Source organism: Heptranchias perlo, unplaced genomic scaffold (assembly GCF_035084215.1).
Source record: "Heptranchias perlo isolate sHepPer1 unplaced genomic scaffold, sHepPer1.hap1 HAP1_SCAFFOLD_431, whole genome shotgun sequence".
NCBI lineage: Eukaryota > Metazoa > Chordata > Chondrichthyes > Hexanchiformes > Hexanchidae > Heptranchias > Heptranchias perlo.
The window spans coordinates 9,243-32,908 of NW_027139444.1; the positions used below are offsets into that span (position 1 = coordinate 9,243).

The 23,666-nt window shown below is 48.0% G+C and overlaps 1 protein-coding gene across 1 annotated transcript; it reads right to left on the reverse strand.

The window, feature by feature from the left end:
* Positions 1–2,072: 2,072 nt before the first annotated feature.
* LOC137312780 (E3 ubiquitin/ISG15 ligase TRIM25-like) lies at positions 2,073–23,022 on the reverse strand. The gene is made up of 6 exons (XM_067979214.1): positions 22,389–23,022; positions 19,312–19,407; positions 18,388–18,618; positions 15,377–15,399; positions 14,290–14,423; positions 2,073–5,152 (listed from the first exon to the last, which is right to left on the reverse strand). Exons 1-6 carry the CDS (start codon positions 22,947–22,949, stop codon positions 4,617–4,619), a joined length of 1,581 nt encoding a protein of 526 aa, XP_067835315.1. The 5' UTR covers positions 22,950–23,022; the 3' UTR covers positions 2,073–4,616.
* Between the last annotated feature and the right edge of the window lie 644 nt (positions 23,023–23,666).

Genomic DNA, 23,666 nt, shown 5'->3' on the forward strand with positions numbered 1-23,666 from the left:
CCGGCCTCCCATTTCCACCCTCCATAAACTTCAGCTCATCCAAAACTCTGCTGCCCGTATCCTAACTTGCACCAAGTCACGTTCACCCATCATCCCTGTGCTCGCTGACCGACATTGACTCCCGGTCCAGCAACACCTTAAACTCATCCTTGTGTTCAAATCCCTCCCTGGCCTCGCCCCTCCCTATCTCTGTAACCTCTTCCAGCCCTACAATCCTCCGGGATCTCTGCGCTCCTCCAATTCTGGCCTGTTGTGCATCCCCGATTTTCATCGCTCCACCATTGGCGGCCGTGCCTTCAGCTGCCTCAGCCCTAAACTCTGGAATTCCCTCCATAAACCTCTCCCCCTCTCCCCCTCTCTCTCCTCCTTTAAGACCCTCGTTAAAACCGACCTCTTTGACCAAGCTTTTGGTCACCTGACCTCATGTCTCTTTCTTTGCCTTGGTGTCAGTTTTGGTTTGATTGCTCCTGTGAAGCACATTGTGATGTTTTACTACGTTAAAGGTGCTTTATAAATACAAGTTTCTGTTGTTCTTGTAACACTGCAGCTAATGGGACAAGGCCCATCTCACGGGAATCTCATTGCAGCTGAAATTTCCTCCTCTGATTTATGTGTCAGTGACAAAGAATGAAAATATATTAAAACAACTCGTAAAAGGCGGAGGGAAGCAGGGCATTTATTGAGAGACGTGTTGTGGTGAATTCTTTGATGAATCTCTCCTCACTTGTAATGTTTTCGATCGGTTAATTCTAACTTCACAATCTTCTCTTTTCAATTTGGACCCGGGTGTCGAGGGCACAATTTCAAAATTTGCAGATGATACAAAACTTGAAAGTGCAGTAAACAGTGGCCCACGTGGATTGTGGGAACCAGGCCCCACGTCCCCCTCCCCGCATCCCCTCCCCTTCCTCCCTCCCCCTCCCCCCCACTCTCCCTCCCCCTCCCCCCCACTCTCCACTCTCCTCTCCCCCTCTCCCCCTCTCCCCCTTCCCCCCACTCCCCCCCTCTACCCCCCTTCTCCCCCACTCCTCCCCCTCCCCCTCCTCCCCCACTCTCCTCCCCCTCCCCCCACTCTCCTCCCCCTCCCCCCACTCTCCTCCCCCTCCCCCCACTCTCCTCCCCCTCCCCCCACTCTCCTCCCCCTCCCCCCACTCTCCTCCCCCTCCCCCCACTCTCCTCCCCCTCCCCCCACTCTCCTCCCCCTCCCCCCACTCTCCTCCCCCTCCCCCCACTCTCCTCCCCCTCCCCCCACTCTCCTCCCCCTCCCCCCACTCTCCTCCCCCTCCCCCCACTCTCCTCCCCCTCCCCCCACTCTCCTCCCCCTCCCCCCACTCTCCTCTCCCACTCCCTCCCCCCACTCTCCTCTCCCACTCCCTCCCCCCACTCTCCTCTCCCACTCCCCACTCTCCTCAACCCTCCCCCTCCCCCTCCCCCCACTCTCCTCAACCCTCCCCCTCCCCCACTCTCCTCAACCCTCCCCCTCCCCCCACTCTCCTCAACCCTCCCCCTCCCCCCACTCTCCTCAACCCTCCCCCTCCCCCCACTCTCCTCAACCCTCCCCCTCCCCCCACTCTCCTCAACCCTCCCCCTCCCCCCACTCTCCTCAACCCTCCCCCTCCCCCCACTCTCCTCAACTCTCCCCCTCCCCCCACTCTCCTCAACCCTCCCCTCTCTCTTCCCCCCACTCTTGCTGGCAAAACTCACTGTTGTTACTTTTCCCTCTCTCTCTTTCCCATGGTTTGAACAAGTTGATATGACAGCATCTGATGTTTCCAGCAGCTTCTCACAGACTTTCAAGGCCTTGCATCTGTCTTACCTTTAACCTTCGAGACAATCTGCTGAATAAGACTTTTCTAATCTGGCCAACCTTCCCAGCATGCCGCCTTGAACAGTCAGTTTAACCGTTCCTTTCTTGAATTAATACTTTTAACCAAACTCAGCTCCTTTAGTAGGTAATTAATAACTGGTATTGAAAGTCCAAAATCCTTCAGTCGCCCCTCAATTGAGTGTGAGATCGAACAACTCACTTTAACCCATTCATTGAATCTGAATTGCACTCACCACAGATCAGGTTAAACATTGTTACAAGAAGTTTAATCACCGTCACATTTACACAAAAGTTCTTTCAAATACGACAAATGAGAAAGAAAAGTGTTAAATCATAACAAGCTGTATAATAACAAAAAGCAGAGACATGATTTTCACCCAAGGATGCTGTCCCACATTATAGACGACCTCCCTCCATTCATGATCCCCAGGGGTAGAGGTCCCCTTTTCAATGTCAGCATTACGTTGTTTCGAATGCACTGTCAGTCTATCAATATTAGGGGTTTTAAACTACAGAAGTAATCTAAGAAAGTGGTTTCTCTCATTACTTCTCAGTCTTAATCTTCAACAATCTCCCACCCCCTCCTTTGTGGGATCCTGGGGCCTTATCTAAGGTCCTCATCCTATGAGCATCACAGTCCGATCTCCAGCCATTTGCTCTTCGAATCTAAGTTTCATTTGGTTAATATCACACATCATGATACAGTCAAAGAAAATCATAATACATTGTACAGAAAACTACAGAAACTAGGCTCCCCCCAAATACTACCATATCATCAAGAAATCTTGGACTTAAAAGATCCTCCAGCTCTCCTTTTTACCATTATCCATCTTGTGGATAATTCTGGCTCAGTATTATTTCTCCCCGGCCCTCAGTTGTCCCAATTTCATCGTTAACTCAAAGGAACCCAAACCTGAATTTTGGAAATCCAAATTCTATGTCCGTCTTTACTTTAATTTCAATCCCTCTGATAGGTACCAGTGTGTTTAACACTATCCTGATTGTTTCATTAACTAGTCGGTTTCTCCATGGAGCATGTGTCAGTGCCTTGATTACCAAGTGTAAATCAGTAGTGATCCAGTATCTGTCCTCACTCTCCTGAGCACATTAACCATTTCATGTAGTGGTGTTGTCAACGTGACTGAGCATGTCTGAGTCCCGTCCTTCAGGGCATCTCCATCATGCATTCCACAGACGAGTTGCCTCACGTGCAAAATATCACATTTACACACACAGCAGTTTCCCAAAATCACACCGAACGTGACATCAAATACAAGCCATTCCTGTGCTTTCAGGCTATCTGATCAACAGATCGGGGGGTGTCTGGAGGTCTTTGCTTATCACCCCCTGCGTGGTCCCGATGTCTCGGGGAGAGCCCAGGTTATAAAATATTCTTCTCACTGTTCAGTATAAGTAAGGACACAACCATCTCCAAGAGAAAGCTATCAATTAACGATTGTTAACTCCCCTTTCCTGACTTTCCCTGGATTGTGTATTGATTCCTGATTGATGCCCTTTGGGGGTTGTTCCCAGGTGATCTTTGTTTCTCACCGGTCACTCACACATCGTTTTCCTGACCCTTTGGTTTTGGTTATCACAAAATGTCCCATTATCACCCATGACCACCTGGGACGCTGATTGTAGACCCCAATTGGTGGGGCAATTTTCCTGTTTATATCTCACACACTCAGTCACTTCCTCATGTCTAATTAAGTTAAACATCCCATAATATTCCCATTTCATGTTGGTTGTGAGCCCTGGAGGAATCTTACTGTCCAATAAACTAAAAATCACCACCCCATAAAACACAGATTAAAAGTTCCCAGTCTGGTCCAATGAATCAATACATTTACTTAGTTTCCGACAGATGTGTTACCCCCCTGGGCAGTCCCAGAAGCTCTCAGCGATGCCCAGGAGACCCCGGGGGTGAAATTAGTCTCTGGTGTTAGTGCAACACGGGCGATAGTGAATGGACAGCCCATTTTACACCCGCACCATTTTCTTTCCCACTGAAGTCAGTGTAACTCGGGCTGTCGATTCACCATCACTGTTTGGAGCGACCGTCAAAGAACAATTTCAAACCCCAGCCTCAGATTTTCACAGCAGCATTTTAAAGGGACCGTACACTGTCACTACAATTCACTACTGAGATTAATACAGTCGTGCCCTGTCACTACCATTCACTACTGAGATTCATGCTGTCGTGCCCTGTCACTACCATTCACTACTGAGAGTCATACAGTCATGCTCTGTCACTACCATTCACTATTGTGATTAATGGAGTTGTGCCTGCCACTATTCTGATTCACTACTGTGATTAATACCACAACAATTCTGCAACTAAAGTGGTAAAATTGTACAACTGAAGGAGACAATTAATTGGAACGCTACGAATCACAAGCAAACTCACCAAAAGCAGCTATTTTTAGCTTTAGTGACCGACCCTCACAAAGAAAATCACAAAGACCCCGGATCCTTGAAAGCAGCAAAGCACTGAGCTCCTGACATCATCAGAGGGGCGGAGCCGGGAGTGACATCATCAGAGGGGGCGGAGCCGGGAGTGACATCATCAGAGGGGCAGAGCCGGGAGTGACATCATCAGAGGGGGCGGAGCCGGGAGTGACATAATTAGAAGCACAGACCCAGAAATGCCATCACCAGAGAGGTGCTCCCGGAAGTGACATCATCAGAGGGGCAGACCTGGAAGTGACATCATCAGAGGGGCAGACCTGGAAGTGACATCGGGTCCCGAACAGGAAGTGATGTCACTGAGTCTCTGACATCAGGATTAATTTAACAGTTTTAGGGATGTTTCTTCCCAACAATAAAATGCCGGAAACACGGGTTCAGTGAATGTGGTTTGAAATGTGTGTAAATGTGTCAGTGAGTCAGTGACCCGGTGAAATGACACAGTCCCGGCCTCGTAGTCCAACTGAACTTGGATCCGGCTCTGAGACGGGATCAGTGGGAGGCGAGTGAAGTGGGAATTGTGACCGGCTCCGAGAGAACCAGCAGCAAACAAACCAGAATAACATAAACACCAGGATTTACTGTTGACCCCGAGAAGAGACTGTCTCCCCTCTCTCTCTGTGCTCCCACACACAATCCCTATTCTCCAGTATTTCCCATCAGTCTCCACATCCCAGGAATGGGATCCTGAGGAGAAACTCTGGGAGCAGAGGACTTGGGGACAGTCTTTAAACCTCTCTGGGTGAGGTGGGTAGGGCTGATCCTGTCCAGTCCATGTTACTGATCTCAGATCATCCGACAGAACCAAGTTCCAGTTTGCTGTCTTTGGATCCAGGCTCATCGCTGACCTTTGCCCTAGAGAGGAGAGAAGAGATTGGTCAGACAGGGTTATTCCACTCCCATCAATGATTGACAGCTGCAGGGTGGGAGTGTCAGTATTTCCCAGACACTGTCATCCCCATATCACCTCTTAGACTGTGTTCATCCCCTGTTGAATAAATGGCCTTTGATCAGAATCCCTGTTAAATAGCAGTGTGTGGGTCCCAGTGCTGTACACTCAGTGCAAACACTGCAGTGGAGACACACAGTAGCAGTCAGTTTAATCACACAAGCCCCTGGCACTGTGTACACGTTCTCCCAGACACAATGGAGGGGATTCACCGGCACACAACACATCCCACAGACTCACAGTTACAGCCCCACAATCTCAGCACTGGCTGCACTGGGAACACACAGCTCACAGGAGTGAGTCCTGGGCTCTCTCCCTCCTGTTACTGTCCCATCCTGAATACAGGAGTGTGCCCTGGGCTCTCTCCCTCCCGTTACTGTTCCATCCTGAATACAGGAGAGTGCCCTGGGCCCTCTCCCCCCTGTTACTGTCCCATCCTGAATACAGGAGTGTGCCCTGGGCTCTCTCCCTCCTGTTACTGTTCCATCTTGAATACAGGAGTGTGCCCTGGGCCCTCTCCCTCCTGTGACTGTTCCATCCTGAATACAGGAGTCTGCCCTGGGATCTCTCCCTCCTGTTACTGTCCCATCCTGAATACAGGAGAGTGCCCTGGGCTCTCTCCCTCCTGTTACTGTTCCATCCTGAATACAGGAGTGTGCCCTGGGATCTCTCCCTCCTGTTACTGTTCCATCCTGAATACAGGAGTGTGCCCTGGGATCTCTCCCTCCTGTTACTGTCCCATCCTGAATACAAGAGTGTGCCCTGGGATCTCCCCCTCCTGTTACTGTTCCATCCTGAATACAGGAGTGTGTCCTGGGCCCTCTCCCTCCTGTTACTGTTCCATCCTGAATACAGGAGTGTGCCCTGGGCTCTCTCCCTCCTGTTACTGTCCCATCCTGAATACAGGAGTGTGTCCTGGGCCCTCTCCCTCCTGTTACTGTCCCATCCTGAATACAGGAGTGTGCCCTGGGCTCTCTCCCTCCTGTTACTGTCCCATCCTGAATACAGGAGTGTGCCCTGGGCTCTCTCCCTCCTGTTACTGTCCCATCCTGAATACAGGAGTGTGCCCTGGGCTCTCCCCCTCCTGTACTGTTCCATCCTGCTCACAGCTCTGATTAAAGTCTCCATTAGTTTCCACACAGCAGTGAGGATTCAGTTGTGAATTGAGATGAATCTGATGTCCCTTCTGTACATTAAACTGTTGCTCCCTGTTCACTCTGAATTCACCAACACTCCCTCTGGCCCTGGGTCTGAGACTTGGACCAATTCCGAGCTGCGAGGAGGGAACAGGTGCAGGAACTCGACCCTCGAATCCCTCGCACTGAACCCCGACTAAAGAAACATCACCGAGAAAGAAAGGATTAAATAGAAACAGAAAGAGTTAAATAGAAATTATGAACAGTGTGTTCCCCTGTGATATAAACACACCTTGGAATATTCCCGCTCTCCCCCAGTCCCTGTCAACTGCTCGATGACGATCCCTGGGTCAGGGGCTGCCCCCTCCCCAGAGCACAGACACTGACAATCCTGTGAGGGACAGTGTCCCTTTAAGAGACACTCTGATTGACAGTGTGTAACCCCGCCCCTACCTGACCCATGGCGGGTGAAGCTTTGGCCCATTGCAGTGAGGAATGTTTAAAGCAGGTGTCACTGGCGACTGAGGATTAATCTCAGGCTCCTGATCCACACACACAGGGATCTGATATTAAAGTTCGGGGATATTCCCAGCTGTCTGAACACAACTAACCCGACCTGCTAACTGGCCATAACTTTCCAAACATCTGTAGATACGGGGGGCAGTGCCAGAGGACTGGAGAATCACAAATGTTACACCCTTGTTCAAAAGAGGGTGTAAGGATAAACCCAGCAACTATCGGCCAGTCAGTTTAACCTCAGTGGTGGGGAAACTTTTAGAACCGATAATCCGGGACAGAATTAACAATCACTTGGTCAAGTGTGGATTGAATAGGGAAAGCCAGCACGGATTTGTCAAAGGCAAATCGTGTTTAACTGACCTGATGGAGCTATTTGGTGAGGTAACAGAGAGGGTCGATGAGGGTAATGCAGTTGATGTGATGTACATGGACTTCCAAAAGGCGTTTGATAAAGTGCCGCATGGTAGGCTTATCATCAAGATTGCGGCCCATGGAATAAAGGGGGCAGTGGAAACATGGATACAGAATTGGCTCAGTGACAGGAAACAGAGAGTCGTGGTGAACGGTTGTTTTTCGGACTGGAGGGAGGTGTGCAGTGGTGTTCCCCAGGGGTTGGTGCTGGGACCACTACTTTTCTTGATAAATCTTCTTCTTTGGCAGTCCCTCAGGGTCGAGGATGACTTGCTTCCACTCCGGGAGGGTGGGTTCTGCGGTGGCTGAATAGTCCAATCCTGGAGCCGCAGACTCTGCCACAGGTGGGGCAGGTAGTGTTTGATAAGGTGGGTGGGTGAGACGCTCTGGATTCTGTGCGCTCTTTTTGCTGCTTACGCTTGGCCTCCGCGTGCTCCACTCGGTGACGCTCGAGGTAATTGGCGCCTTCGTGGATGCTTCTTCTCAAGTTTGGGTGTTTTAGGGCAAGCGATTCCCACGTGTCAGTGGGGATGTTGCATTTTTTTAGGGAGGCTTTGAGAGTGTCCGTCTCGCGTTTCCTCTGCCCTCCTAGTGATCGCCTGCCATTGCGGAGCTCGGAGTAGAGCACTTGTTTAGGGAATCTTGTGTCGGGCATGCAGACAATGTGGCCCCGCCCATCGCAGCTGGTTGAGCGTGACCAGTGCCTCGATACTGGGGATATTAGCCTGGGAGAGAACGCTCACGTTGGTGCGTCTATCCCACCAGTGGATTTGCAGGATTTTGCGGAGGCAACGTTGGTGATATCTCTCCAGTGATTTGAGGAGTCTGCTGTACATTGTCCATGTTTCTGATGTGTACAGGAGGGCGGGGACCACGGCTGCTCTGTAGACCATGAGTTTGGTGCTGGATTTGAGGTCTCGGTCTTCGAACACTCTGTTCCTCAGGCGTCACTGGCGCATTGGAGTCGATGTTGAATTTCATCGTCGATGTCTGCTCGCACCGAGAGGAGGCTCCCGAGGTATGGGAAATGATCCACGCTGTCCAGAGGCTCACCGAGGATCTTGATGGTCGGGGGACAGTGTTGTGTGGCAGGAGCGGGCTGGGAGAGGACCTTTGTTTTCGGGATGTTTAGCCCGAGTGCCATTCTCTCATACACCTCGGTGAATGTGTCGACGATGGTTTGTAGCTCGGCCTCTGAGTGTGCGCACACGCTGGCATCGTCTGCGTACTGCAGCTCGATGACAGAAGTTGGGGTGGTCTTGGTTCTGGCCTGGAGGCGTCGAAGGTTGAACAGTTTCCCACTTGTCCTGTAGGTTAGCTCCACTCCGGCGGGGAGCTTCATGGTGATGGGGTGGAGTGTTGCAGTGAGGAAGATGGAGAAGAGCGTTGGTGTGATGACACAGCCCTGCTTGACCCCCAGTTTGCACTCGTATTGGGTCTGTGGTGGATCCGTTGGTGAGGATCACGGCTCGCATGTCATCGTGGAGCAGGTGGAGAATGGTGACGAATTTCTGGGGGTAGCCGAATTTGAGGAGGATGCTCCACAATTCCTCACGGTTGACAGAGTCGAAGGCCTTTGCGAGATCGAAGAAGGCCATGTACAGAGGTTGATGCTGCTCCCTGCACTTTTCCTGGATTTGTCGCGCGCTAAAGATCATGTCCATTGTGCCTCTTGACGGGCGGAAGCCGCATTGAGACTCGGGGAGGAGCTCTTCGGCTACTGGAAGGAGGCGGTTGAGGAGGATTCTCGCGATGACCTTTCCCGTGGTGGACATTAGGGAAATCCCTCTGTAATTTCCGCAGTTGGACCTATCTCCTTTCTTGAAGATGGTCACAATTACAGTGTCTCTGAGATCTCCCAGCATGCTCTCTTCCTTCCAGACAAGGGTGATAAGGTCGTGTATTCGTGTCAAGAGTGCCTCTCCACCGTGTTTTCGTACTTCAGCGGGGATTCCATCTGCGCCGGGGGCCTTGTTGTTTTTCAGTTGTCGAATGGCTTTTTTGACCTCACGGCGGGCTGGGGTTGAGCTGAGATGGTGGCGGGTCGCGTGTTGCGGGACGGTGTCGAGGACTGGGTCTTGGTTGAGGAGGTCCTCGAAGTGCTCACTCCAGCGGGCGCTGACTGCCTCTCTGTCTTTGATGAGCGCCTCTCCATGTTTGGCTCTCAGTGGGGTCGGTCCCTGGGTACTCGGACCGTAGATGGCTTTAATTGCGCTGAAGAAGCCGCGCACGCCGTGGTTGTCGGCGAATTGCTGAGTCTCCTGCGCTCTTTCCACCCACCATCTGTTCTTTCGGTCACAGGTTCTTTGTTGCACCTCGGCCTTCAGTTGCCTGGAGGCTTGTTTCCTCTCACTCGAGTTTTGGTGGAGCTGCCAATTCAGGAACGCCTTGCGTTTACGGTCTAGGAGATCCTGGATCTCCTGATCGTTCTCGTCGAACCAGTCTTGGTGTTTCCTGGTCGAGAGACCGAGCGTCTCCTCGCAGGTGCTGACTATGGTGGCTTTTAGGGCGGACCAGACGCTGTGGGCACTCTGCGACTCTGGATCGTTGGTCGTCGCCAGATTGGTTGTAAGGCGACGGCTGAGTTGGTCTTTCTTCTCAGGGTCTTTGAGTCCAGCGACATTAAGTCTCCTGCGGCAGAGTTTTTTCTGCCGCTGCCGGTTTGGGGCCAGGTTGATGGAGATGGTCGAGTGGATTAGTCGGTGGTCAGTCCAGCAGTCGTCGGCTCCAGGCATGGCGCGGGTGATGCGGACATCTTTGCGGTCCCTCGCTCGGACGATGATGTGGTCTATTAGGTGCCAGTGCTTAGAGCTACTTTCCTTGATATATATTCATGACTTGGGTGTGGAGGGGACAATTTCAAAATTTGCAGATGACACAAAACTTGGAAGGGTAGTAAACAGTGAGGAGGATAGTGACAGACTTCAAGAGGTATAGACAGGCAGGTGGCATGGGCGGACACGTGGCATGAAATTTAACGCAGAAAAATGCAAAGTGATACATTTTAGTCGGAAGAATGAGGAGAGGCAATATAAACTAGAGGGCACAACTCTAAAAGGGGTACAGGAACAGAGAGATCCTGGGCTTTATACATAGAGGCTTAGTGTACAAAGGCAAGGAAGTCATGATGAACCTTTATAAAACACTGGTTCGGCCACAACTGGAGTATTGTGTCCAGTTCTGGGAACCGCACTTTAAGAAAGATGTGAAGGCCTTACAGAGGGTGCAGAAAAGATTTACTAGAATGATTCCAGGGATGAGGGACTTTAGTTACGTGGATAGGCCAGAGAAGCTGGGGTTGTTCTCCTTGGAACAGAGATGGTTGCGAGGAGATTTGATAGAAATATTCAAAATCATGAAGGGTCTAGACAGAGTAGATAGAGAGAAACTGTTCCCATTGGCGGAAGGGTCAAGAATGAGAGGACATAGATTTAAGGTGATTGGCAAAAGAACTAAAGGTGACATGAGGAAAAACTTTTTTATACAGCGAGTGGTTAGGATCTGGAATGCACGGCCCGAGGGGGTGGTGGAGGCAGATTCAATCATGGTCTTCAAAAGGGAACTGGATAACTACTTGAAAGGAAAAAATCTGCAGTGATACAGGGAAAGGGCGGGGGAACGGGACTAGCTGGATTGCTCTTGCATAGAGCCGGCGTGGACTCAATGGGCCAAATGGCCTCCTTCCGTGCTGTAACCTTTCGATGGTTCTATGCTGGCAGTCCCCTATAGAATCATAGAATCTTACAGCACAGAAGGAGGCCATTCAGCCCATCGTGTCTGTGCCGGCTCTTTGAAAGAGCTATCCAATTAGACCCACTTCCCCGCTCTTTCCACATAGCCCTGCAAATTTTTCCTTTTCAAGTATTTATCCAATTCCCTTTTGAAAGTTATTATTGAATCTGCTTCCACCGCCCTTTCAGGCAGCGCATTCCAGATCAGAACAACTCGCTGTAAAAAAAATTCTCCAAATCTCCCCTCTGGTTCTTTTGCCGATTACCTTAAATCTGTGTCCTCTGGTTACCGACCCTCCTGCCACTGGAAACAGTTTCTCCCTCTCTACTCCAGGAAAATCACTCAAAATTTTGAACTCCTCTATTAAATCTGCCCTTAACCTTCTCTGTACTCAGGATAAATGAGCAGATAATGGATAGCAAGTTGGCCACAAAACAGAAAACAGAGAGTAGGGATTAAGGATAGTTACTCAGACTGGCAAAAGGTGGGAAGTGGTGTTCCCCAGGGATCGGTGCTGGGACCACTGTTGTTCACAATTTACATTCATGATTTGAATTTGGGAATTGGAAGTACAATTTCAAAATTTGTGGTCGACACCAAATTAGGGGGTGTGGTTAATACTGAGGAAGAATGTGTCAAAATACAAGGGGACATTAATAAACTTACAGAGTCGGCTGTAATTGGCAAATGAATTGTAATATAGATAAGTGTGAGGTGGTGCATTTTGGTAGGAAGAATAAAGAGGCCACAAACTGCTTGTTCAATAAGAGTCTAAATGGGGTAGAGGAGCAAAGGGATCTGGGGGTACAGACACACAAATCACTAAAAGTAGCGACACAGGTTCATAAGGCCATAAAAAGGCAAATCAAGCACTGGGGTTCATTTCTAGATGGGTAGAATTGAAAAGCAAAGAAGTTATGTTGAACTTATATAAAATCTTGGTTGGACCACACTTGGAGTATTGTGAACAGTTCTGGTCTCCATATTATAAATAGAATATAGAGGCATTGGAGAGGGTGCAAAAAAAGATTCACAAGGACGATACCAGAACTGAAAGGATAAACTTATCAGGAAAGGCTGAACAGGCTGGGATTCTTTACTCTCGAAAAGAGAAGGCTGAGGGGTGACCTGATAGAGGTCTTTAAGATAATGAAAGGGTTTGATAGGGTAGACGTAGAGAAAATGTTTCCACTTGTGGGGGAGTCCAAAACTAGAGGTCATAAGTACAAAATAGTCGCTAATAAATCCAATTGGGAATTCAGGAGAAACCTCTTTACCCAGAGAGTGGTGAGAATGTGGAACTCACCAACACAAGGAGCAGTTCAGGCAAATAGCACAGATGTATTTAAGGGGAAGCTCGATAAACACATGATGGAGAAAGGAATAGAAGGATATCCTGATAGGGTGAGATGAAGTAGGGAGAGGGGAGGCCCGTGTGGAGCATAAACTCCGGCATGGACCAGTGGGGCCGAATGGCCTGTTTCTGTGCTGTAGACTTGATGTAACTCGATGTAAAGAGAACAATCCCAGTTTCTCTAATCTCTCCACATAACTGAGGTCCCTCATCCCTGTACCATTCCAGGACATCTCCTCTGCACCCTCTCCAAGGCCTCGACATCAATAGAATTACATGGAATGTACAGCACAGAAACAGGCCATTCGGCCCAACTGGTCCATGCTGGTGTTATGCTCCACATGAGCCTCTTCCCTCCGACTTGATTTAACCCTTTCAGTGTATCCTTCTATTCCTTTCCCCCTCATGTCTTTATCCAGCTTCCCCTTATATGTATCTGTGTGTTCGCCTCAACTATTCCATGTGGGAGCGAGTTCCACATTCTCACCACTGTCTCAGTAAAGAAGATTCTCCTGAGTTCCCTATTGGATTTATTAGTGACTATCTTATATTTATGACCCTAGTTTTGTTCTCCCCACAAGTGTAAACATCTTCCTTACGTCTACCCTATCAAACCCTTTCATAATCTGAAAGACCTCTATCAGGTCACCCCTCAGCCTTCTCTTTTTGAGAGAAAAGAGCCCCAGCCTGTTCAGCCTTTCCTGATATTTATAACCTCTCCGTTCTGTCATCATCCTTGTGAATCTTTTTTGCACATTATCCAGTGCCTCTACATCCTTTTTATAATATGGAGACCAGAACTGTGCACCGTACTCCAAGTGTGGTCTATCCAAGGTATATGGAGACCAGAACAGTGCACAGTATAGAATCATAGAAAAGTTACGGCACAGAAGGAGGCCATTCGGCCCATCGTGTCCGCGCCGACCGAAAATGAGCCACCCAGCCTAATCCCACTTTCCAGCACTTGACCCACAGACTTGTAGTTACGACACTTCAGGTGCACATCCTGGTACTTTTTAAATGAGTTGAGGGTTTCTGCCTCTACCACCCTCTCAGGCAGTGAGTTCCAGACCCCCATCGCCATTGGGTGAAATTGTTTTTCCTCAGCTCCTGTCCAATCCTTCTACCAATCAGTTTAATCTATGTCCCCTGGTTATTGACCTCTCTGCGAAGGGAAACAGGTCCTTCCTATCCACTCTATCAAGCCTTCTCATAATTTTGTACACCTCAGCCTCCTCTGTTCCAAAGAGAACAACCCCAGCCTGTCCAATCTTTCCTCATAGCTAAAGTTCTCCAGTCCTGGCAACATCCTCGTAAATCTCCTCTGTACCCTCTCCAGTGCAATTACATCCTTCCTGTGATGTGGTGACCAGAATTGTGCACAGTACTCCAAGTGTGGTCTAACCAAGGTATATGGAGACCAGAACTGTGCACAGTGCTCCAAGTGAGGTCTAACCAAGGTATATGGAGACCAGAACTGTGCACAGTACTCCAAGTATGGTCTAACCAAGGTATATGGAGACCAGAACTGTGCACAGTACTCCAAGTATGGTCTAACTAAGGTATATGGAGATCAGAACTGTGCACAGTGCTCCAAGTGAGGTCTAACCAAGGTTTGATACAAGTTTAACAAAACTTCCCCACTTCTCCATTCAGATGTCCTCAGTACACATCGCCTTCCTCCTCTTTCAGTCCAATCAGTATATTGATCGTAATCCCGTTGGAAATCTTATCTTAATGATTCAATAACAGTTTCTTCATGTCTCAGACAAGCCCAGCCAACGGCAATCATCTCTAACCTGAGGGCTTTAATCAAAGTGCCTCCTCACCTCTTGAAATTCTTAACCTGAAGTGTAGTGCCCAGAATTGGAGAAAAGCTGCACGTTCTTACTTATCATTCCCAATATGTCTGAGTGGTACTTTTCCGATCCATTCAGCCTCTTCTGGATAAGTTGAGATATTTTGGACAGGTTCAGGGTGAGCGCTGGAACATCTGGGTCTGTGACTCTCTGAGTCTCAGTCACTCTGTAATGAAAGAGGAGAGAATGTTTTTATCAGTGGGGACATTTCAGATCAGAAACCCAAAGGGGAACGAGTGATCAGTGCAACAACCTGCACCCCTTCTAATGCTCGTACTGACACCCCGCAGCAACCCATCCTGAGAATGGCAGAATCCCGGGATTTGCAGTCTCCCTGCATTCACACTGATCTCCACACGAGCAGTGGGATCCTGGTTTGCTGTCACTTCAGCTCAGTTTGTGATTTTCAAAGCCGTCTGTGTTCAGTCCAGTTTCTCTGTACTGGAGTCCTTATCTTTCCATTATTAATAATTATTATTATCCCGAGGGTCTCCAGTCTGTGCTCCCCCCTCTCTGCAGGAACACACTCACTACGAACATGTGAAGTGAGGAGAGGAGAAGGAACAGCCTCCCAGGGATCTGGGATCGGTGGGATTCCCTCACAGAGTGTCCAGTCACACTGACATTACTGGGACATTTCAGCACACACTCATTTCTCTGTTCGTGGATAGAATGAGCCAATCACAAGACATTTTACTGTCACTCTGACACTGGGACCTGCCCCTCTCCTCATTTCTCCATGGGCTGGTTGATAGAACAAGCCAATCACACAGCACTTCCTGACCCAATGGAATAAAGCTGTCACTGACACACATGGAGCCTTTCGGAAGCCTCGGTTAGATACAGGTCACTGCAGGTTTCTCTCACTCTCAATTCCTGTCTAACAGGTTCCTGAGAAGCTCTACACACCGATGGAACAGCCCATCTCACTCCCATTTCCCACAGGCTGCCTGAGCCAAGAACCCCTCAAACCAGTTAAACATCACTCAATATTCGCCCCATTTGGAAGCCCCTGATCTGGGGAGGTTTCCAAGCGGTGATTCTACTTTCACTCTTCTCCCAGATACAGGTGAAGGTTCCCTATTAGCAGCAGGTACTGTATGACTGAGAGGAACTTACCTGGAAAGGAGCTGCTTCGAGTTCTGTGAATAAAGAGAGGAGATCAAATCAGTCAATAGAATCATAGAATCTGACTGCACAGGAGGAGGCCATTCGGCCCATTGTGCCTGTGCTGGCTCTTTGAAAGAGCTATCCAATTAGTCCCACTCCCCCTGCTCTTTCCCCATAGCCCTGCAAATTTTCCCCTTCAAGTATTTATCCAATTCCCTTTTGAAAGTTATCATTGAATCTGCTTCCACCGCCCTTTCAGGCAGCGCATTCCAGATCAGAACAATTCGCTTCCTAAAAATTTTCTCCTCATCTCCCCTCTGGTTCTTTTGCCAATTACCTTAAATCTGTGTCCTCTGGTTACCGGCCCTACTGCCAGTAGTAACAGTTTCTCCTTATTTACTCTATCAAAACCCTTCATGATTTTGAACACCTCCATTAAATCTCCCCTTAACCTTCTCTGCTCAAAGGAGAACAATCCCAGCTTCTCCAGTCTCTCCACATAACTGACATCCCTCATCCCTGGTACCATTCGGGTGAATCTCCTCTGCACCCTCTCTAAGGCCTTCACATCCTTTCTAAAGTGCAGTGCCAAGAATTGGACACAATACTCCAGTTGTGACCTCATCAGTGTTTTATAAAGGTTTAGAATAACTTCCTTGCTTTTGTTCTCTGCCTCTGTTTATAAATGATGTGGAGATGCCGGTGATGGACTGGGGTGGACAAATGTAAGGAATCTTACAACACCAGGTTATAGTCCAACAAATTTATTTTAAAATCACAAGCTTTCGGAGATTATCCCCTTCGTCAGGTGAATCTTGACTCACCTGACGAAGGGGATAATCTCCGAAAGCTTGTGATTTTAAAATAAATTTGTTGGACTATAACCTGGTATTGTAAGATTCCTTACATCTGTTTATAAAGCCCAGGATCCCAGGTGCTTTTTTAACAGCCTCCTCACCTTGTCCTGCCACCTTCAAAGATTTGTGTACGTACACCCCCAGGTCTCTCTGTTCCTGCACCCTCTTTAAAATTGTACCATTTAGTTTATTTTGCCTCTCCTCATTCTTCCTACCAAAATGCATCACCTCACACTTCTCTGTGTTAAATTGCATCTGCCATGTTTCTGCCCATTTCACCAGTCTGTCTCTGTCCTCCTGAAGTCTGATACTATCCTCCTCACTGTTTATTGCATTTCCGAGTTTCGTGTCATCTGCAAACTTTGAAATTATGCCCTGTATACCCAAGTCGAGGTCATTAATATATATCAAAAAGAGCAATGGTCCGAATACTGAGCCCTGGGGGACACCACTGTAAACTTCCCTCCAGTCTGAAAACAACCGTTGACCACTACTCTCTGCTTTCTGTCTCTGAGCATATCTCGTGTCCACACTGCCACTGTCCCTTTAATCCCATGGGCTTCAATTTTGCAAACAAGTTTTCATCGAAGAATTCAATCAAGTTAGTCCGACACGATTTGCCTTTAATAAATCTGTGTTGTCTGTCGTTTATTATCCCATTTTCTTCCAAGTAACAATTAATTTTGTCTCGGATTATTGTCTCTAGAAATTTCTCCACCATCGACGTTAGGCTGACTGGCCTGTAGTTGCCGGGTTTATCCCTCTCCCCTTTTTTGAACAGAGGTGTAACATTTGCAATCCTCCAGTCCTCTGCCAGAGCCTCCACTATTTCCACCCTTACTTCCCTCAGCAACCTCGGATGCATCCCACCCGGACCGGGTGACTTTTCTACTTTGAGAGCTGCCAACCCTTTTAGTACTTCCTCTTTATCTATTTTAATCCTCTCCAGTTTCTCTCCCCCTCCTCCTTTACTGTAAGATTGGCAGCATCCTCTTTAGTGAAGACCGATGCAAAGTATTCATTTAGTACCTCAGCCATTCCCTCTGCCTCCACAAGAAGGTTTCCTTTTTGTTCTTAGTCAGCCCCACCTTTCCTTTAACTACCCTTTTACACTTTGTAAGTTTCTAAAAGACTTTATGTTACCCGCTAATCTTTTCTCATACATTATCTTCACCCCTCTTATTTCCTTTTTCGGTTCTCCTCTGCACTCTCTGTATTCTGCTTGATTCTCTACTGTGATTACTGTCTATTATGAACCTGACATTTATCATAAGCCTCCTTTTTCTGTTTCATTTTAATCTCTATTTCTTCAATCATCCAGGGAGCTCTAGCTCTGGATGCCCTTCCTTTCTCCCTCACAGGAATGTCTCTAGTCTGTACCCGAACTATCTCCTCTTTGAAGGCCTCCCATTGCTCATTTACTGTTTTACCTGCCAATCTTTATTTCCAACCCACCCGGGCCAGATCCCTTTTCAACTCACAGATATTATCCCTCCTCCGGTTGAGTATTTTTACATTTGATTGTTTCTTGTCCTCTTCCATTACTTTTCTAAACCTAATGATATTGTGATCACTGTTTCCCAAATGCTCCCCCACTGAAACATGCTCCACTTGTCCCACTTCATTCCCCAGAACTAGATCCAGCACTGCTTCCTTCCTCGTTGGACTGGAAACATATTGAAGAAAGTTCTCCTGAACACATTTGGGGAATTCCTCCCCCTCTTTGCCCTTTACTCTGTTTTTTCCCCAGTCCATATTCGGATAATTGAACTCCCCCATTATCACTATTCGATTGTTTATACAACAAACAAATTAACACCCAATGAAACCAAACCATGAATTTGGGATTGAGAGTAAAGAGTTCAGTGTATAACAGTCGGTGGGGCCAGTCACAGGAATGGGGAATAATCCAACATTTCACTGCACTCCATCCTGGGGCAGGACCAACACTCCTGGGGCAGGGCTGAGGGGGCAGCACCAACACTCCTGGGGCAAGGCTGAGGGGGCAGCACCAACACTCCTGGGGCAGGGCTGAGGGGGCAGCACCAACACTCCTGGGGCAGGGCTGAGGGGGCAGCTCCAACACTCCTGGGGCAGGGCTGAGGGGGCAGCACCAACACTCCCCATTCCCCAGACATGACCCTGTTAATATTGAAGATGTACCTGAATAAAGGAGAGAGGGTCCCTCTGTTCCAGACTCTGGTATTCTCCATCTATTAATGTCATCTGTTCCATCCTCTTGTTTAATGCTTCAGAACAGCTTCTAATCTGTGAGAGAGCTCGGAGCCCCTCCTCATCGATCAGTTTCAGTGCGTATTCTTCATCTTCTTCCAGCTGTCTCCTCCAGTCAGAGTAGCTCTTCGATAGCTTTCCTTTCAGCTCATTGATTCGTGTCTGAAACCCAAACCAACTCTCATTACAAACGGCCCTTCCACACAGCTCTTACCCTGAGCACACGGCACTTTCCAGGGACGGGACAGTTTGTTTCGATCACTACTCGATCACCCGTTAAAGATAGACGAGCAGTGGGGCGTGTCTACTGGGAGAGAAAACAGAGTTTAACGAGTGTTGCCTTGAGCCTTGAGTTTAAAAGAAAGAGCACTGTATTTAGACTGTGTATGGCACTGCCACCTGGTCCATCCACACCTGGAGTGATGGGTCCAGTTTTGGTGCCCACACCTGGTGAAGGAGATCAAGACTCTGGAGAGGACGGTGGCCAGAATGACACGTAGTCTGATGGATTTAATTCTGAGGATCGTCTCCAAGAGGGAGGGCGATTTAGAGAAAGGCAGGCCGGGATGGACAGGATTGAGGTTTTTAAAATGATGGAGGGATTATTGGACTCACTGGTTGGGTGAGGTATTGAGATGGATCGGGATGGTAGGACCAGAGGGTCTGTGTATAAAATCCATAGGCACAGAGTTAGTTTAGACACCAGAGTCCTCGATCTCTGGAACAGACTCCCTGAACATGTGGGGGGTTTGGAGTCACTCCCACCCTTTAAAAGGGAGCTGGGGAGGAATTTCCCAGAGTTTGTCCTGAATTGGCTGCAGATTCCAGAGTAAATCCAGTCCCATTTTTCCCTACCTTTATTTCAGCTTCTGATCTCTCCAAGTCTCGCTGTTTGCTGGAACAATTCTGCTGGACTCCCCGAAGCCTCTCGATTTCTCTCTCCAATTCTTCCTGTAAAGGCAATTGGAAAGTTTTCAAAAGGGATTCAAACTGGGATTTAAAGGGGAAATGATTCCGTTCCAGGAGTGACCCCACTGGGTGTGGATAGAAAGTGGTTTGGGGGATTCTCAGTGTCTGGGCCCTGAGCAGAAATATTCCCTTCTGTGGCTCTCAGTAAAGAGGCGCTCCCTGCCCTGTATAAACTGAGTGACCACACACACCGGCTTCTTTTCACACTGACACACCGTGTGCTGCATTTTCACACGGACTCAGCTCCTCCATTTCCAGGAATCAGCCGAGGGGAAAGGGAGACAGACTCAGTCACACCAGCATTTCTCAAACACCAATTCCCTCTTGTTGTGAGAAACAGTTTCTCCCCCCAGCCCCTGAGTCACTCCCCGTGGGTGTCCCTCACTCCCCCCACCAGTGATGGTCCTCTCCCTGATGGTCAGATGGCAGAATACCCCAGTGTTACACAGGGCTCCAACATGCTCTGCTCTACAGCCCTATGCCATGGAGTGCCAGTTCTCACAGGTGCCCACACTGTGAATTACTGAGCTCCACAATGCCCTCACCAGGAGGGGATGAGTGTGGGTGAGGGGCAGTCACCCTGGGCCACTCTCACACCCCTCCCAGTGCCCACCCTGTTCTCTCAGACAGACTGTAAGAGAAAGGTGAGGGAGCATCTGACTGACAAAAAATAACTAGCCGTAAACCCAGACCTGGGGCAGCAAGAAAACACTGGGCTGAATCAGCACTGTCTGCAATCAGTTCGAATTAATGTTCGTTATTAACAGGAAAACCCTCCCTCAAAAGATTACAGAAAGACTTGCATTTATATTGTGCTTTTCACAACCTCAGAACATCCCAAAGCATTTTACAGCCAATGAAGTATTTTTGAAATGTTGTCACTATTGTAATGCAGGAAACGCGGCAGCCAATTTGTGCACAGCAAGATCCCACAAACAGCAATGTGATAATGACCAGATAATCTGTTTTTAGTGATGTTGGTTGAGGAATAAATATTGGCCTGGACACCAGAGATAACTCCATTGCTCTTCTTCAAGTATGTAAAAAGGAAGAGAGTAGCAAAAGTAAATGTTGGTCCCCTAGAGACTGAGACAGGAGAAATTATAATGGGGAATCAGGAAATGGCAGATGCATTAAACAAATATTTTCTATCTGTATTCCCAGTAGAAGAGACAAAAAAATTACCAGAAATAGTGGGGAACCAAGGGGCTAATGAGAGCGAGGAACTTAAAGTAATTATTATCAGTAGAGAAAAAGTACTTGAGAAACTAACGGGACCAAAAGTTGATAAATCCCCTGGACCTGATGGCCTACATCCGAGGGTTCTAAAAGAGGTGGCTGCAGAGATAGTGGATGCATTGGTTATCATCTTCCAAAATTCCCGAGATTCCAGAACGGTCCCAGCGGATTGGAAGGTAACAAATGTAACCCCGCTATTCAAGAAAGGAGGGAGAGAGAAAACAGGGAAGAGGGAACTACAGGCCATTTAACCTGGCATCAGTCACGGGAAAATGCTGGAATCCATTATTAAGGAAGTGGTAACAGGGTATTTAGAACATCATAATATGATTAGGCAGAGTCAACATGGTTTTATGAAAGGGAAATTGTGTTTGTCAAATTTATTAGAGTTTTTTGAGGATGTAACTAGCAGGGTAGATAAAGGGGAACCAGTGGATGTATTAAATTTGGATTTTGAAAAGGCATTCGATAAGGTGCCACATAAAAGGTTGTTACACAAGATGGGGTTAGGGGTAACATATTAGCATGGATCGAGGATTGGTTAACGGACAGAAAACAGAGAGTGGGGATAAACGAGTCATTCTCAGGTTGGCGGGCTGTAACTAGTGGGGTACCGCAAGGATCAGTGCTTGGGCCTCAGCTATTTACAATCTATATCAATCACTTAGATGAAGGGACCGAGTGTAATGTATCCAAGTTTGCTGACGATACAACGCTGGGTGGGAAAGTAAGCAACGAGGAGGGCACAAAGGGTCTGCAAAGGGATATAGACAGATTAAATTAGTGGGCAAGAAGGTGGCAGATGGAATGTAATGTGGGAAAATGTAAGGTTATTCACTGGTGGGAAGAATAGAAAAACAGAATATTTTTTAAATGGTGAGAAACTATTAAATGTTGGTGTTCAGAGACACTTAGGTGTCCTGGTACAAGAAACACAAAAAGTTAGCGTGCAGGTACAGCAAGCAATTAAGAAGGCAAATGGCATGTTGGCCTTCATTGCAAGAGGGTTGGAGTACAAGAGTAAGGAAGTCTTACTACAATTGCACAGGGCTTTGGAGACACCTCATCTGGAGTACTGCACACAGTTTAGAAAACGAGAGGTGAAACATGTATGATTCTGATGGGGCTTGACAGGGTAGGGGCTGAGAGGTTGCTTCCCCGGCCATGGAGTCCAGAACTAGTCACAGGATAAGGGGTCGGCCATTTAAGACTGAGATGAGGAGGAATTTCTTCACTCAGAGAGTTGTGAATCTTTGGAATTCTCTATCCCAGAGGGCTGTGGATGCTCAGTCATTGAGTATATTCAGGGCTGAGATAGATGAATTTTTGGCCTGTAGGGGAATCAAGGGATCTGGGGATCGGGCGGGAAAGTGGAGTTGAGGTTGAAGATCAGCCATGATCTGATGAAATGGGGGAGTGGGCTCGAGGGGCCGTATGGCCCACTCCTGCTCCTGATTCTTATGTTCTTATGTTCAAAATAGTGCCCTGGGATCTTTTACCTCCACCTGAGAGGGCAGGTGGGGCCTCGGTTTAAAGTCTCATCCAAAAGATGGCACCTCCAACAATGCAGCACTCCCTCATTACTGCACTGGACTGTCAGCCGAGATTTTGTGCTCAAGTCTCTGGGTTGGGACTTAAACCCATGCCTTCCTGCCTCAGAGGTGAGAGTGCTGCCCACTGAGCCATGGCTGACTGTATTTAATATCAGGAATTGTGTCACTCACCTTAATTGCAGCTTGTGCCTGATCGAGGCTCAGCAGTGTGTGGGATTTATGTTTCCCTATTATTGTACAAGAAACACATACACACTCTGCATCATCTTTACAGTAGAATTCTAAGACCTTCTTATGGTCAAGGCACTGTCTCTCTGTAAGGTCAGCCGTAGGCTCGATTAGGGTGTGATCTTTCAAGGCCTCTTTCCGTAAATGTGGTTTTAAATGAAGGGAGCAAAAGGAAGTTTCACATTTCAGACACGTCTTCACAGCTGGGGTTGGATTTTCTTCACAGCAATCACACATGACACGGCCTGAATCAGCAGGAGGCTGTGAGCGATTGTATTTCTCCACGATATTACACAGCGTGAAGTTTCTCTCCAGACTGGGCCTGGGGTTGAATTTCCGGCGACACTGAGGGCACTCAAACCCTTCTGGGCCTGCTGTCTGGGCCCAAACTCCCTCAATACATTTCAAACAGAAACTGTGCACACAGGGTAATATCACCGGGTCCTGGTACACCTGGAGACACACAGCACAGGTTAATTCATCCTCTAAAGCTCCGGGCTCCATTCCTGCAGCACCTGAAAGAGTTTTCACACAGCACAGAGAGAGAGAGAGAGCGAGGAACCAGAGCAGGAAGTGAAATTCTCATAAACACTCGGTGCAAGGAGTGACAAAGTTCATTTCAGTTTCATGACTCACTTTGGCTGAAGATTAACCCTTTCAGGCCTGCAGTAGCAGCTCAGAAATAAAAATCAGAAAAACAAGATTGCAATTTTACAATCTGGAGCCAGAATACAGCAAGCTGGGCTCAGTAAACACAAACCGAAAACTAATCAGCTCAGACCAGACCCTAAACGGTTTAACAAATGATTTAAAACTGATATAAAGAGGAACAATAACCTTCACAAATCCCACAGAGAGGAAAGGGAAGGAGCTCTCTGGGAGGAATAGAAAATATACAGAAAAAGTTAAAAGGTTCATCGTGGGAAAGTAAGCTGTGAGGACACAGGAATTCTGTAAAGGGATATGGACAGGTTAAGAGAGTGGGCGAGAAAGTGGCAGATGGAATATAATGTGGGGAAATGTGAGGTTATTCACTTTTGTCGGAAGAATAGAAAAACAGAACATTGTTTAAATGGTGAGAAACTATTAAATGTTGGTGTTCAGAGAGATCTGGGTGTCCTCGTACAAGAAACACAAAAGTTAGCATGCAGGAACAGCAAGCAATTAGGAAGGCAAATGGAATGTTGGCCTTTATTGCAAGAGGGTGGAGTACAAGAGTAA